Source organism: Budorcas taxicolor, chromosome 1, assembly GCF_023091745.1.
Source record: "Budorcas taxicolor isolate Tak-1 chromosome 1, Takin1.1, whole genome shotgun sequence".
NCBI lineage: Eukaryota > Metazoa > Chordata > Mammalia > Artiodactyla > Bovidae > Budorcas > Budorcas taxicolor.
Window position 1 is genome coordinate 157,860,786 of NC_068910.1, and position 17,889 is coordinate 157,878,674.

The 17,889-nt window shown below is 34.0% G+C and overlaps 1 protein-coding gene across 1 annotated transcript in view; it reads right to left on the reverse strand.

Moving 5' to 3' along the window:
• Nucleotides 1–17,889, reverse strand: part of NLGN1 (neuroligin 1) — a 755,412-nt gene that overhangs the window by 507,007 nt on the left and 230,516 nt on the right. The window contains exon 4 of the mRNA XM_052661504.1: nucleotides 12,487–12,639. Coding sequence (XP_052517464.1) covers nucleotides 12,487–12,639 — 153 coding nt within the window. The remainder of the gene's footprint in view (nucleotides 1–12,486; nucleotides 12,640–17,889) is intronic.

Sequence of the window (17,889 nt, forward strand, 5' to 3'; positions counted from 1 at the left end):
TGATGATATTAACACAAAAATCCTTTTAAAAACTTTTTGTTTGAGTGTGTTGTATATTCTCTATGAGAACTAACTTTTCTGGAAAAGATGATGTTTTTCAAAGTTCAAATACAATAAGCTAGCACATACTGGAATAGAAATTAATATTTCTCTTGGATCTGTCTCATCTCAGGGATATGCCTCAGCTCTTTTAGAAAGAGTTTCTAAATGGTGACTTTATTATTAGTTGAGAAATATAACTTGTCTCTTATATGCAAATTTTTTCTAAGAATAATATCTAAACCGATGGTCCTAATTGCACTTTTACAAAAAAATGGATCAGGATGCAGTTAATCAATAGTTTATGATCTTTCAAGCCACCACTGCCTGCTCTTGGCAATAGTTGAGCCCCTGTAAATCAATTCAAGATAGGTAAAGTATCAAAAGGCAAAGTCTAAAAAAAATTACAAAAACTATTTTCCTTTTGTTTCCTCTTGCATTTACAAAAGAGCAACTCAAATCTGAGTTAAACAAAATTTATATAGATTGCATAGCCCATTACACACATAGAGTCCATAGTTACCCTTTCTGCCATTTTTATATATTTTAATTCAAAGACTGGTGTTTAATACTGTTTTTATGTTTAATGCTCACGAGCACCAATCTTTTTACTTATTCCAAGCTAAGCAGGAAACAGAATAAAGTAAATATTAAATGCAGGGTAGATGCAGAAATTGAGAATCCATCATGGCTCACCAGTAAAGAATCTGCCTGTAAAACCACACAGGCTCAATCCCTGGGTCAGTAAGATCCTCTGGAGAAGGAAATGGCTGCTGCTGCTAAGTCACTTCCCAAGCAAGAATATTGGAGTGAAGTGGCAACCCACTCCAATATTCTTGCTTGGGAAATTCCACGGGCAGAGAAGCCTGGCAAGCTACAGTCAATGGGTTCACAAGAGTCAGACATGCCTTAGTGACTAAACCACAACCACCAAATGCAGAAATCACTTACCAGTTTCCAATAAATTACAGCTTTCATGTATTACAGTACCAGTACACAGTGTGCTTCTCCAGAGGATACTTTTCTTGCCACTGCTCCTGGGGGCAAAATACCATTTTGCTACCATTAACAAGATCTAAGTCCATTCTAAAGGATATCAGTCCTGGGTGTTCTTTGGAAGGAATGATGCTAAAGCTGAAACTCCAGTACTTTGGCCACCTCATGTGAAGAGTTGACTCATTGGAAAAGACCCCGATTCTAGGAGGGATTGCAGGCAGGAGGAGAAGAGGACGACAGAGGATGAGATGGCTGGATGGCATCACCAACTCAATGGACGTGAGTTTGAGTGAACTCCGGGAGTTGGCGATGGACAGGGAGGCCTGGTGCGCTGCGATTCATGGGGTCGAAAAGAGTCAGACACGACTGAGCGACTGAACTGAACTGAACTGAACCGAACCTCATTTATATACACTAGACACAAGGCTCATGTATGCACATAAGTAGTACTCTTCACTACCTACATCAACCATCAGCCACCTTTACCACCTTGTCTGTACCCTAAGATATGTATATCCCAAGAAGAGGAGACAGTGAATTAATTTGCATGTTTATTAGTGAGTTTTGAATTATATATACAGAGTACTTACTAGTCTGAAGCATATTGGAAAACCAAGTTTGGGTTGCAAGGCAGCTACTATATTAAACAGTTATTACATGCAACAATAAAAAGTAGGATTGGCTTTCCGCATGCCGAAGTGAAAGCTATGGAAGCACAAAGAAGAGACAGATCTGGCCTGGGTTAGCTCAGCAGAAGGTACGGTGATAGTTGAGTCTGGGAGATGGGACAAAATGTGGCAAGTAAGATATTGGAACTGATCCTGGTAAGCTATGAAGAATTTAGTCTGGATTGTGTGGACAGGACTTTCCAGAAATGAATAAAAGATACAGTTTGCTGAAGAGAAGAGCAACATTCCTTAGCAGACCTGAATGGCAGGAAATATCTGGAATGGATCCTAGAGTTAAAAAGAACCTTTTGGAGACGATGATCAGAGGAAAACTAAAAAACAAAATTAAAACTGAAAAAAAAAAAAGCAAAAAATGATACTTATATTTATAAGCTATTTTGCCTGACTGTGGTGTGGAATGAAATTACATATAAATTTGAATCTAGAGGCTAGAAGTTCAGCTGGAAGACCTGGGACCCAAGGTGAACAGTCAGTAGCAATAGAAATAGAAAGATGGAAACAAATGTAAGGAATTAAAAAAAAAAAATTAAATTGTACCAATTAAAAATAGGAAGACAAAGGAAAAGGAGCAAAATTTGAATGTTTATGAAGTAGTTCAAGAAAAGACTTTAGAAAGAAAAAAGAAAGAAAAAGAGGAAGACCTCATGAGATGCTCTGGCGGATAAAGTTGCAGTACGTGTTAATTGCAAAGTAGTGAAAGTGAATGGAATTTTGAGGACCCTGGCACTAGGTCATGGGAAGGTGAGGGAATCCTGACTTAGTCTCATATTGAGGACTCATCAGAGCAAGGAAAGGATCATTTGCTCCTTTAGCAAACTAAACCCCAAAGCAAAATCCAAGCCCAAGTTATTTGCTTGGAACAAAGAGAAAAAAAAACAAAAAACAAAACTGATACTGGATGAAAAAAAGAGCACATTCCATTTAATAATAATAATAATAAAAAAACAATAATGGGACTGCCTTATACTTTGCATAGACTATCTCAGGGATATAAGGCTGATGAAGGAGGACACTTGAATTGTCTCTGAAAAGAACAGTGTCCCGCTCTCTAATGATTCAGTAGCTAAGGGCTAGTCCCTCCGGTGGTATTCTTTCCTGGTATATTTGCATTTCACAAACCAATTTTGCTCACTCAATTCTGACAGAGAACTTTGCCTGATTAACTGTGGGTGATCTGTTTGTTTGTTTGGATTTTTGTATTTTTAACCTAGCTGCTTGTTCAAAGGACTTACTTTGCTTCTAATTATCTTACCTCTTTTAAAATTACTTCAAAATATTTATCTATCTTCCAATATTTAACTTTGCAAATACATGGAGAGACACACAAACCAAAAGCTACAACTGTACTAGCATAGAGGCCTTTCCAGAATCCTTCAGTCTGCATTTTATCACAAACATTTTTTTTTTCAACAGCCTATTCTTTTTGGAAATACAACTCAACAAAATAGTTTTATTTGTTTAATGGCATTCTTTTTACTCACTGTGAGGTTTAGAAAGGAAGGTTTTGGTCTGACTTTTTCTAACAATGTAACACAGACCCCCAACAATGAGGAACTGATAGTGGGCCGTAACTTATGTTCATGGAATTAAGTCCATGGAATAATGTTCATGGAATAAGTTAATAACTGAGTTAAGATTATGGTCTCTGGTCTGAAAAGGAAACTCACTATCTTTTTGTTTATGGACTAGTGAGTTGCAATCCTTTTGAGTACCTGAAAATAGTAGTCCAATTCTAGTCGCAGACCACTGTAACTAGAAATGAGGGAAATGTTTCTTCTATGTTCTGAGGTCTTATTCCAAATCACTGGTTTTAATGAAATCATAAACCACATGCTTCCAACCTCATCACGGAATTCTTTTTTTTAATCTCTTTTTTAGGACAACCAAGAGCTTCAATGAGGTCATATTAACAACACAGAAACTTAAATAAGAAGACAATATTGGCTTGGGAAAAAAATTATTTCCGGTTTTTCCATAAACATCTTAAGGAAAAATCTGAACAAACGTTTTGGCCAACCCAATAATTTATTGCATTTTCTTGTACAGGCCAGTCTCTGGAATAATATCGATCATATTAATTCATATTCCTCAAAGCAGGAATTCAGTAGAATTCTCCATAATGATGATTTGATTCTTTCCATTATCAAAAAACGGAGGCAAAACAGCAAACCCCGTGATGCTCTTCATATAAAAGACAAATTCCCATGCTCACATGAGTCAGGCAGCACTCAGTTTGTGCGTCAACCCTTTATGAGCAAAATATCTGTCTCATTCACAGAATTTACCAAGCATGTCACTTTAATGAGGCACAAGACATGGTTGTTCTTTTTTTGTATCTATAACAGAATGTCAAATTTGATCAGGGTCAAGGCCTACTCAACACAGTTTTTTAAATGCAAATCTAATCACTTATCTGCTCAATGCCCTATCATTGTTTCTCATTGTTACTGGAAGTCCTAAATCTTTAATGAAATGCTGTGTGACCTGCTGCCTGTTTTTAGCCTTTTTTTGACACTGCTCACCCCTGACTCAAAGCATTCCTGCTAGCCTTGCTCATATCTTTTAATATGTGAAGCCTCTCTCTTCCTCTGGATTTCACTCAGACTCTTCTCTCTGCCTCAAACTTGGCCTCCCCCACCCCATGACCACATCAGATCAGCACTTATTGACTCTTCAGATCCACTTTACATTTATTTAATAAATCTTTTCCGAGAAAATACCATGTGCCAGGGATTAAAACAGAATCCCCAGGTGGCTCACTGGGTAAAAATATCCACCTGCAATGCAGGAGACGCAGGAGACGTAGGTTCGATCTATGGGTCAGGAAGATCCCCTGAAGGAGGTCATGGCAGTCCACTCCAGTATTCTTGCCTGGAGAATCCCAAGGAAAGAGGAGCAAAGGTTTGGACATGACTGAAGCAACTGAGTACACAGCACATGGGGACTAAAAGCAGCCTAAAGAGATTTCAGAGTGCTAGACAGTAATAAAATGTTAAAACTCAAATATAAATAGGAAGTAATTGGGTATGGGCTTCCCTATTAGTTCAGTCAGTAAAGAATCTGTCTGCTGTGCAGGAGACCCAGGTTGGACTCCTGGGTCGGGAAGATCCCCTGGGGAGGGACATGGCTACCCACTTTAGTATTCTTGACTGGAAAATCCCACGGACAGAAGAGCCTGGTGGGATACAGCCCATGAGGTCACAAGAGTCGGACATGATTTAGTGACTATTTCATTCATTCACTCACTTGGGTATGACTGATCAATGGAATAGAGAGAATTTTAAAAGGTAGGTGACTTGTAACACGGCGACTCTTTTTAGACTGGATCAACATGGACAGTCTCTCCAAGAAGAAGACATTTTAAGCCAAATCAGAAGAATAAGCAACTGGCCCCATACAGATCTGATGCAGAGGGAACCGCAAGTATAATATCCCTAAAATGGGATGAGTTTGGTGTGTAGGAAGAACAAAATGTGATGGCATAGAGAGGAAGAGCATTTTGAGACAAATTAAGGGATACATATACAAGAAGTACAGATACTAAGTGATACAAATACTTCCTCACACAGGGTTCTGTGAGACAGAGCAGGGACAGAGTTTGTATTCTATTCTCAGTGAACAGTGGGGAAGCCAGTGGAGGGTATTAAGCAGAAAAGTGAGCTGGTATAATTTATGGCTTACAAAGAGAATTTGATTTTGCTGTGTGGAGAATGGATTATAGGTAGGGAGCAAAAGTGAAAGAGATAAATAATATAAGAGTCTCAAGGAGAACTGGCTTAGTTTGGCAAAGGGAGAAATGGAAAGGAGACAGATCCAGGATGTACGTTGGAACAAGTCACTGAGAGAAGTTGATGAATTGGAGGTTCAGCCTAAAGAAAAGACAAATCGGCAAAAGTCTGCAGAGGTTTTCTTTGCTTGTCCAGATGGATGGCAGTATCAATGCCATCCGTGCAGGGTTGTGCTCAAGAGAAGACCATCTGGGCTAGAATCCTGGTTGTACCACTTAACACTCTTTGACCTGTATGAGTATGAACTAGTTACTTAACCTCTCTACTCATTTTTTTCTGCATTTATAAAATCAGGAAAATAACAATCCTACCTCATAAGGTTATTATGGGAATTTAATAATCAAATCCTTGGATTCTCCAATGGGGAGCCAAAAAAAAAAAAAGTGATCTATGCAAACTGCCCAAAATAGCTTTTGGAATTTTTCAATGAATGTGACGGTGATTGTTATTACTGTTGCTGCAATAATTACTATAACCTAGATGTACAAAACAAATATGCAGACCTGAGAAAATCAATATATTTCAGCTATTAAGTTGGAGATTTTCATTAATTGTTAGAAATCTCAGTGGGTAGAAGTACATAAGTCTGATGCTTTGAGGAACAGTCAGTCCTAAAGATGCAGTTTGGAAGTCACTATTTATAGATGGTATTTAGAATCACAAGAAACACCTGGAGAAACAGGCAAATTTGACCTTGGAGTATGGAATGAGGCAGGGCAAAGTTAATAGAGTTTTGCCAAGAGAACACACAGGTCATAGCAAACACCCTCTTCCAACAACACAAGAGAAGACCCTACACATGGACATCACCACATGGTCAACACTGAAATCAGACTGATTATATTCTTTGTAGCCAAAGACGGAGAAGCTCCATACAGCAAAACCAAGACCAGGAGCTGATTGCGGCTCAGATCATGAACTCCTTATTGCCAAATTCAGACTTAAACTGAAGAAAGTGGAGAAAACCACTAGACCATTCAGGTATGACCTAAATCAAATCCTTTATGACTATACAGTGGAAGTGAGAAATAGATTTAAGAGACTAGATCTGATAGACAGAGTGCCTGATGAACTACGGATGGAGGTTCGAGACACTGTACAGGAGACAGGAATCAAGACCATCCCCAAGAAAAAGAAATGCAAAAAAGCAAAATGGCTGTCTGAGGAGGCCTCAGGGAGTTGGTGATGGACAGGGAGGCCTGGTGTGCTGCGATTCATGGGGTCACAGTCGGACACGACGGAGCGACTGAACGGAACTGAGAACCATGAATAAATTCCCCTATGGAGACATGGTAAGGAAGGGAGCCAACACATCTGCGTAGCGGCACTTCAATATTTAGGTATCAGGGTAGGAAAGAGCAAAAGGAGCTGAGAAGGAGCAGATAGTTAGGCAGGAGGAAATTCTGGCATCACGCAAACAAGCATACACTAAAGGGACTAGCTAACTGTGTCCTGTGCCATAGAGAGATGAGATAAGGTAAGAATAGAGAAGTGACCAATGGAATTGACAACCTCTAAAGCTCCTATCTATCTAAAGTTTCTTTTTTTCCAAAGGACAAACAATATCTCTACTTCAGGAGATCATTTAAGCACTCAAACTAAAATTGATTACCATCCAGCCCCTATTAAAACTCAGTTAGCACAACTGGTATTTGAGAGAAGAAATCTATGGACTAAGTTAACTATCATTGCTTTATATTGGTTTTTAGTTCTAGTCTATTAAATGTGAAACCACCAAATGTCTTACTTGAACTGCATTTGGTTAGTTCTTTGCTAAAATGACACTATAAAAGTTGTGGACATTTATCACGATGTCTTTGGCTTTCACAGAGGGTTAGCATATAAACATATGCTGAGAATATTTCTATGTCTTCTAATGGCATAAAGACTATCACAGGATTCCTATTTTTTTTTTTTTAGTATTCCAATTACATACAACTCATGATAAATTTCTCTGTAGTATACTGTAAAAACAACTTCTGTGTATTTTTCTGATATACACATTTCCTTTATCTCATAATAACAATTATGAGATTCAATCCATTATCCTTTTTACTTTGCCTCTAAGCAATTGGAATATATATTTATGTTCAATCCCAGTATATTTTCAAAGCTTAAATTTCTGAATCTTTTCTCTATAATATATGCATTCATATTCAATATGGTTTTATCAACCTATGTACATGTGTGTGTTTGTCACAAATTGCTTCCAATTTTTTGAAGGAGAAAGAGTATAAACAAATACAAATAAAAAGAATGTCCTTCTTTCTTCATTTAATCCCATCCTTCACAGTTTTGCTCAAATACTACCAAGTCCATGAAAATATCTTTGACTCTTCAAGGACAGATTGATTCCCTCTTCTACCTACTAATAACACATTCGGATGACAGTGTGATATTAGTATCACAATATATAATATTTGATTATATTTTATATATATATATCAAAAAATAAGGTCATATTTAGAGTTTGTTTCTTTCAGGCTTCAGAGTCAAACAAATTTTAAAAATGCAAAAAATAATGACAAAACATTGAGTCACTTAAATGAATATATTTTTCTTTTTAAATCATGATCATTACCTACACTTTAGCAAATCTGCTAAACTTCTCAGATTCAAATAAGAATTTCATCATGGTATCATGTTGATCCATCTGATATTCTATGTTTTCTTTCTTTGTTGTTCTGAGTTTTTATATATCAAGTGACCATGTACATACAAATCAATTAATAAATATATGTTATTATAAAATATGAAGTAGAATATCAATATTCTTTATTGATTGCCTATTTCCTCCCTCGATTAGATTGAAAACTCTTTAAAGACAAGGATTGTGCTATTCTTATACTTCTTAGAAGATATACAGTGCTAGAAACAAGTGTTATATATTTGATGACCAACAACTCCAAATTTATATTTATTTCTTTCATTTGTCTCATAATACTTGAAGCATTATTATCGCATAGACATGATACTTATAAGAATTAACAGGTCTCACAACAATAGAATAAATATCAACTTAGGTGTTCATTAAAATTTATATTCAGTAATGTTAATAAAAGTTTGTTTTAATTGACTTAGTCTTACATGACATTATAAAGTTAGTTAAATATAATTCTTCAAATATAGCTGGTAAATGAACTAGCACTTATTTTTTCCATAGATGGGTAGTAGAGACATTAGATTACTAAGCAAAATATTTAATTAGACCCTTTACTAAGAGGTTGCCAAATGTCCAGAATTATCAGTAGCTCTGAAATATTTAAGAGAATTTTTTCTAAAATAAATCACGTATTTGAATTATGAATGCATAATTGCCTCTAAAATATCCATATCAAAATAAAACTATCATTATATTTCCATCAAATAAAAATCTTATATTTGTCTAAGATCTCCACAGAGATAATTTTTAAATTATTTTTCTCTAGAAAACAATAAATTTATTCTAAATTTAGAGAGGGGGCTGAAACACATTTTTAACACTAAATTAGTTAATGTATGCTTCCATTTTTAAGATTTGAAAATATATTTGGATGGTTTCTATTTTCAAAAATGATTGCATATCTCCTCTTAATACAGAAGAATTTATTTCATATTCTCTTTCAATGCTTGTCCATAAGTACATATACTTATCCTATGTAAAATAAAGAATTATTTAATACTACTTTCCTCTCTTAAGACCACTTAATCAAAGCATTTCTCACTGTTTCCAACATTACAATTTTTATTCTGATTTTTTAACCATATACTATTGATAGAACACTAAAAATAACTATTAATAATTATTTTAAAAACATTTTAAAGAGCAATTTATATAATATGTATTAGATAACAGAGGACAAAGAGTTAAAATGAGGACAAAGAATGCATATAACTAAAGTCTAAATTTTTGCTAAAAGAATGTGACACTGAATAAGATGCTGTTGTGGAGAACTTTAAGAGAACCTGAGGAAGTAGGTTAGCAGGCAGAATCCTCTATACTCTAGCCTTTTTTCCTTCAACCTTATTATAGTTTTCTTATCACCACCAATATAGCATTTTCAATGCAATGATAGAGATAGTCTGCATTACCATTTCAAAGAAAACGAGGACAGGGTCTTGGCTGGGAAACAATGCTATCATTGGAGGTATTTTTTTTCCTTCTATGCTAATTCTACCTTGCAACAAACAAAATATCTTTTTTAATATAAAATACTTTAACTGTGAACTTGGCTGCTAGATATCTGTATGAAATTTTTGACTGAAACATTATCACATTTTACTTTTTGCTAAAACAAACTTGTAATAGTTTTCCTTTGGGCTGGCAAATTCAAAGCAAAACTAATTACATTATCTGTTTCAGGCAACTTGATATTTTTTGTCAGTCACCTGAGATCAAGTCTCATAATTAGCCAATGTATACATTGGACCCCAAAATTCATTTCCATAACACCAAAACTTGAAATCAAAACACAGCTCAAGATATATTCTGACATGTGATCAAATTTTATTTTCTACTTAAAGTCCCAAACTCTCCCAAGAGCCAACTAAATAGCAATACTTTTGGATCCCACACTCAAGAAAACTTGGCTTACCTTGTTACTGTTAGACAAAGTATTAACAACAGCTAAAACCCTACAGTCTTTACTGTTGCAGTCCCCCTGGTAGATCAGCTAGCTGTTGATCTGGTTGTGGTATAACACACATGCGAAGCATGCTGAAGCAAATGTTTTGATAATATACTCCTCATGAATTAATTCACTTAAATACTTTTTTCTAAGGCCCAACATATATTTTAGGAAGTGACCAGAAAATATCAGTTCTAGAGCTAAGGTTCCAAAACGCCCCTAAAAATGTTTCACTAACAAAGTTTAGTACTTTATCATGTTGAGAGGAGATCTATAAAGGGCAGATAAACATTAGGGTATGATGTCTCTTAGAGGAACAAAGGAGTCCACTAAAGTTTAAATCCTAAATGTAGCAGAGCCAGAACAAATATTTAACACTGGAAAAATTATCCATTATCAACCGAACACTGCCTGCCATTATACAGATCAAGTTCGTCATTTTTTAACTGGTGAATCTTTTGTCCTGAAATCCAATCATTTAGAATACGAATTTAAAGAGGATACAAAGATCAAAGTCACGTCATAATCAGTTCCAAATGAATTTTTAAAAATGGGCGAAACTTGTACTAGCATAACAGCACAAGTTATTCTATGAGATCTTTATGTGAATATAACCACTCATAGGCAACATAATGTATGGCCAAAAGATTTTTTAAAATAAAATCACTGTATATAACTATGCAGATGTTCAAGTCCTTGAAAACACTATTACCATAATTTGGCATCTAATTTTGAATTTTCAATTGGAAAACTAGTCATTGCATCGATTTTCAATTTAAGAAATTCAGAAAAATATGAGAATAATAAACATTAAAGACAATTTAGCTATAAACAGTGCCATAATTAAAGTTACATGCATTAAAGATAGTGAAGATTCTCACATTCAAATCTTGTCTAAGAAACCAATGACAACACTATGATATTTAAGATTAATTTGAGAAGATTATTAGTAACATCTCTTTATATATCTTCTAACATGGAGAGTTTTCATTGGCGTGAGGTCATTCACCCCTATGTAGTGAAATTATAATAACATCTGAAGCAATGCATGATTACACATGATGGGTACTTGAACTGATGTGTATTTGAACAATGCTACAGAAATATTTTATACCTACATTGCTGGAGTGTATCTTTTATATTATCCACCCTACTCCAAATTCAAAACAGCACACTAGAAATAGATCAAGTCTCACTTCGCTTTGCTAACACATCCCCTTCCCCAAAACACACAACCTTGATTGACAAAAATTATTCCTTTTTATATTTTGAGATTGGCATAAACATAGAATTACGATTACATACAAGAGATTAGAATAATAATAATTAGCACTGACGAGAAATATAAACTGATTCCCAATGTGGCTAAAAGAAATGATATTAACAATTATTGTGAAGGAGAATATAATTCAAACTTGTCTTTCAAAATGTTTCAGAGTAAAGAATGAGTATAGTATCTCTTTGTGCCCAAATAACAGAAATTATAACTTCTAAGTGCATAGTAAGAGATAGGACTTTGATCAATTAAGATTTAAAAAACAACTTCTTGTAATAATTGTACTCTTTTCAAGTATCTTTAAAACACCACAAATAGAGGAGTTTTATTAAGTGATACAGATTTTTTTACTCCTTAATTGTGATAATACTATAAAAAAATAAACTTATACAAGTAGAACAGCAAGTTTATACTGATTTCAGGGTACTTGATAATTTATTTTAAATAATAACACTGCTCTATAATTTTCTTCAAGAAACAAAAGATCTACAGTTTGATTTTGTTTCACATGCATATTGACACTTTGTGAAATCAATGAATGTTTTGCAAATCAAATAGTTCAACAAATGACATCTAAACAAAATATTTCTAATTGCATGTGATAAGCTAAAAACAAACAAACCTACACAGCAAAGGCAATCATTTTCCAAAGCTAGTCCATACACATATTCTTGAAGAGAATATAAACTAGTTTCTACGTTCCTGGCAAACCTCAGCCAATTTTATAGCATTGTAAAAAAGAAATGCAGAAGAGAGAAAAATCTGCCCAGAGACTTAATTCTTCTTAAGAAAGGCCCTGCCATTGCTACTTTTCACATTTCTATACAGCCAAGCTAAGAAGAGCATTCCTCAACAATGTGAATAATTTCATTACCTTTTATCATTAAATACCAAAACTAACCCTAGCTGTCTTTTGTCAAGTAATATATGAACATTTATAGAATTAATTGAAAATATAAAAAATTTTGCTTCAAAATCAGCAAACATAGAACAATGACTGAAAGGAAGCAAAGCAAAACAAAACAAATCAAAACAAAATTATCAAATCTTCATGGAATGATGCTGAAAAAAAAAAACAAGAAACTTCTTACCGAGTACCCCAAGTCGATAGTTGACTGTGATGACGATCACATTGCCATAACTTGCCAAGACACTCCCATCATATAAATTTCCAGTCCCTTCCATATATGAGCCACCATGGATGTATACCATCACTGGTTTGGGACCACCACTGTCCCGAATATCTGAAAAACAAATGATTGGCAACTGTTCTTATCCTCTACATGCATAATGAAGCAGAGAATAGATTTTCCAATTTAGAAACAAGAGGGAATGATTTTAAAATAATTCTTTAAATTGTTGTCTTCGTTAAAGTGTTTCTTAAGCAACTTGTATTAAGATCTATTGCTGAAAAAAGCAATAAATATTTGCTGTTTTCTTTCTAAAATTTTGTTAAATATTATAAAACTGAATTACAAAATTTGGAATAATTGAGAGTAGGTGTGAATTTCAGTGCTATTTTTAATTGATTTTTGATGTGACAGTAGAATTAAAGAAATAATAGAATGATAATGATTCTTAAAACTTCTTTTAACAATTGTTTAGACTTCCTATGGAATTTATGAGCCAAAAACTAAGGACAATGCTATCACTGCTATTATGAATAAAACACTCTTTTCCCCATCTTAATTATTGTAAAGATTCATATTGAATGCATCATAATTACATTGAATAACTTATCCTCCAATTTGAGAACATGATTATAACATTATTTTACTGAATTTGAAAGAAATATCATTTAACTATTCAAGTACTATCAGATGAATTGTAGGCAATAGGGTGCAAAAATCTATATTTTTATCTTTGTTGCATTTAGGGGACTTTCATTCAAATGATATTTTTCAGTTCCATTCAGGTCATCTGTTCATTCAAATTATCCTTATCCTTTGAAAGAAGAAAACTGACTGACACTTTGGCTCTATGATTTTGTCATGTAGACATTAGAGAAAATACAGCTAAGTTCAAGTGAACAATTCTAAAGTTTAGAGTGAAGTTGAAGTGATTTCTACAGTTCTAAATTTTAATCAAATGTATTTGCTTTTCTAAAATATTTACCATGATTATGTAGCTTTCAACAGGGCCTAGAAATAATATATAAGGGAAACACTGGATAATTTTAAATGATAAAAAAGTACTAATTTCTGGAGACAAAAAATGCTAAATTGTATATTGGTTAACATTGGAAGTGAAGTCACTCAACCGTGTCTGATCAATGGACTGTAGCCCCCCAAGCTCCTTTGTCCATACGATTTTTCGGGCAAGAATACTAGAGTGGGTTGCCATTTTCTTCTCCAGGGGCTCTTCTTGACCCAGGGATTAAACTCAGGTCTCCTGCATTGTAGGCAGACTCTTTACCATCTGAGCAACCAGGGACCCCATATTGGTTAACAAGGTTTTAACTGTTGTATAAATTGAAATATTATATGTGTACATATATCTGTATGATTATGAATATGTACATACTTGAAACACTATTATATAATAGCCTATGATCTCTTCTATCCACAATTGAAACCAAATTACACCGTGTGTAATCTTCTTTCTTTTTTAATGTTAATAGTAATAAAGTGTCATTTAATATGGCTTTGTTTCTTTGCTTTTGACATATTTTATCAAACAAATCCCCTACATCATAATAATTGAGGTTTCAGCTTTCAGAATAGACTAATATGATACGAACTCATTGAAAAAACTAGTGATAATTTAGAGGCTGCTTTACATTGTTTTTTAAAAAGGTGACAAGTAGAAATGTGTCAATTTTTTGACTGTAATAATAATTTTTTTCAATGTAAATCATTTTAAAATCAGGAATTGTAGCTCAACTTGTTTGTCCAGATTTTCAAGTTGGAGAAATAGCTAATTGCAGAATTTAGAGACATTTTTAAATGTCTAGTTTAAATCTGACTTAATATCTAATATCACTATGAGTTTATCATACTCTCTCCTTCTCCCCACAAATGTGTACTTGAGAAGTGTCTTATTTTTAAGTGGTGAGAGGAGGATACTCTGACATAAAGACCATCTACTAGACACACCCTACATTTAGTGAAAAAACCTAAATGTATTTTCTCCTTAAATCCGTGAGAGGGAAAATTATATTCATTCATTTGTAAGACTTGGGGAACTCATAGAGATGTTAGGCTTATAGAAAGAAACAATTCTGAAAGTGTCAAACTCTGCTCCTTAAATGCCTGTTCACTGCACACAGTTTTAGCTTATTTTTCTAGTATGGCTGGCACTGAAGAAGCAATAATAAATTATTAAATCGAAATCATTAACTGACTATTCACAGCAGACACTGTACTTTGCTAATTGTAATGCTTGGAGGTAGCACAGAGGGAGGCTGTTTCAGAATTCTTCTTTAATTAAAATTACATAGAATTACAAAGCACCAACTGTGAACAGTAATGAAATCTTGGTAGAACCATTCTGTTCACCTGGAGAACAATACAGGCACACATTGAGAAGACCTGCCACATCTTATACACCTAATATAGCAGAATGGAGTAGACAGTGCCAGAATACACTGAAAATATGACAGTAGATTCTAGGAGGGATTCTAAGTGGCATCTCTCTAGTTTTCTTTGAAAATTAGACTTGAAAGGATTACTGATTGATTGGCCTGATTCTAATTTCCAATTTGTCTTTCCAAACTTCTCAATGATTTCAACTTTGCTTAAGTACTTGAATGTGTCCAGCAGTTCTTTTCCAGAAAGTTCTATAACATTCTAATGCTGTGTTCTAAACAATATTTATTTTTGCTTGAAGTAACCCTGAAGTTAATGCTAGATAGTATATTAATCACCAACATAGGCAACATTCTTGTACATAAAAACTCAGTACTGCTAATAAAATTTGGGAAATGCCATATTTATACTATAGAACAATTGCTAGCTTTTGATAGTGCTTTATCAGAGTGGCTCACCTTTAGTGGTTCATTAAAAACTTTACTTTTGATAGCATTTTATCATAGGGTTCATCTTAGAGTTTACTTTTCTTCATAGTCTACAGGTCTTTTCTGATGTAAATATAAATAGTAAATTGTTCAACTATAATAAAAATAACAACATAACAATAAAGGTAGATAGCTTAATATAAATCTAAATTTTGATTTTATAAAGAACTAGACTCTATAAATGAAATTGATATACCAGATAACCTACTATTGAATACTATCAACTAACGCCATCATTTTAATAATAAAATTTGGAATAGCCACGTGGTCTTTAGTGCAAATATATTAGGTGTAATAATTTATAATTAATTTATTAGAGCCATATTGTCCCTCTACTTTGTCTCATATGTTCCCTTTGAAATTAAGTGCATTTCACCTAAGATATCTGACTTTGCCTGAATAGCTGCTACTGACCTCACTAAAATCAAAAGAATACTCTCAGAGACTAAAACACTAGCTCAGGTTTAGTAAAACTACAAATATTCCTAAAGTATGCTTATATTTTCTGTTATTTACAATGTCTTAAAGTTTTGCTAATCATCTAGGTCTTTAAACTAAGTGGGAAGAAATACTATACACACTGCTGATTTTTTTATTCTAAAATTTTTACAGTAAAAAAATTTTTTTTCAAGTTATAAACTAACAAACTGGAAACTGAATAGGTATTTTGATTTTAAATTTTAGTAACTATTTTATCTTTCTGATAAATAAAAAATTTAGCAAGTGCCAATAGCTCTGCTGCTGCTGCTGCTTCTGCTGCTAAGTCGCTTCAGTCGTGTCCAACTCTGCGCGACCCCATAGACAGCCGCCCACCAGGCTCCCCTGGGATTCTCCAGCCAAGAACACTGGAGTGGGTGGCCATTTCCTTCTCCAGTGCATGAAAGTGAAAAGGGAAAGTGAAGTCGCTCAGTCGTGTCCGACTCTTCGCAACCCCATGGACTGCAGCCCACCAGGCTCCTCCGTCCATGGGATTTTCCAGGCAAGAGTACTGGAGTGGGGTGCCACCGCCTTCTCCAGCCAATAGCTCTAGAGCAGTCAATTGGGATTTATTTTTGCCTGACAACCAATATTTGAAGTCATAATTCCCTTTAACAGTCCTGGTGAATAATTATTAGTCACATAACTCCTTGAACATGTTTACTGGTTTCTTTTTTCTTAAGGGACTCATGAAGTTTTTAATTTCCCATAATTTAGAATTTGGGGGCATCTAACAAATTTAAAATTGGAGGGTATTGCGTGAATCAAATCTTTCCCTGATACCTTTAAAGACATTTCAAGAAGTTTTTTGCCCTCTACTCATTTGATGAACTTCAGTTATTATTCAAAGGTTTTTATCCTGGAGGGTATTTGAATTTATCCTTATCTTCTAAACAATTACCCAAACAACACAGAGGAATAAGAACCTGGATTGATTTCTTGGACTCTACACTTTTGAGTATTTAAAAATATTTACTGATTTGGTAACTCTTAGGATGACTGGCTTAATACTCAACCTAAATACTACCTGCCAATTTAAGTTGGGGTTTAGGATGTTATTAATGGTTATTTGAAATGTTAAGTATGCTTCAAATTATGTCTATGAGATATATTTACATCTACAGAGCTTAGTTCACTGTGGTTGCTCAGAGGTATCACTTGTAAACACGTAAATATCTTACTTGATGCTCTTTTACCAAAAGCAAAAAAAAGCAGCACATAAAATCAGCCATCAAAATATTTTTTTAAATGGGATGTGATGTAAACAAACATTGTGAGTATTCTGGGAAAATTTGGAGTTTACAAAGTTACACACCAAGCAATCTGATAACAAATGTCCAAGATCTAAGCATTTTCAGAGGATTTAACCAGTCTCAAGGTCCCAAAGTGTAAGCTGTTTTCATAGAGCACTAGGAACAACAACCCATGTCCTCACGGTGAATAAATGTCTTTGATGTTTTAATTCTTCAGATTTCCACCAGGGTTAAAAAAATCAAAAATTTTTTTTGATATTATAAATTTATTTTGCATTCACAACGCTAAATTTAGCATTCAATCCTGGGCAGCTATAAAGACTTATTTCAAGTATTAATGACTGTGTTGTATTTAACCTCAACCCACTGGTAGTATTCATGGCAAATGAATATTTAATCAAATGTCATAAATTTCATTTAATCAAAATAATTCTTAAATGTTATAAAAATATTAACATCTAATAAAGTTTTTAAATATTTAATAATTTGGTTCTATAATTTTCTATTCTGAAGTAGTTTATTAAATATATACACTTTATGAAACAATTTCAATTGTTTAGTAAGAACACATTCATAGTTGTTCCTCATGGAACTAGCACTTCTGCTGGCCTGTGTGTGGATTATCTTGTTTTGGAAAATCTTTCTTACCACATTATTGTTTTTATGAGATTTCATTTCCAAGGTTCTGGGAATTATTTTTAAACCTAAGGTTATATTAGTCATCTCTATAAGAATCATAACTAGGGTGG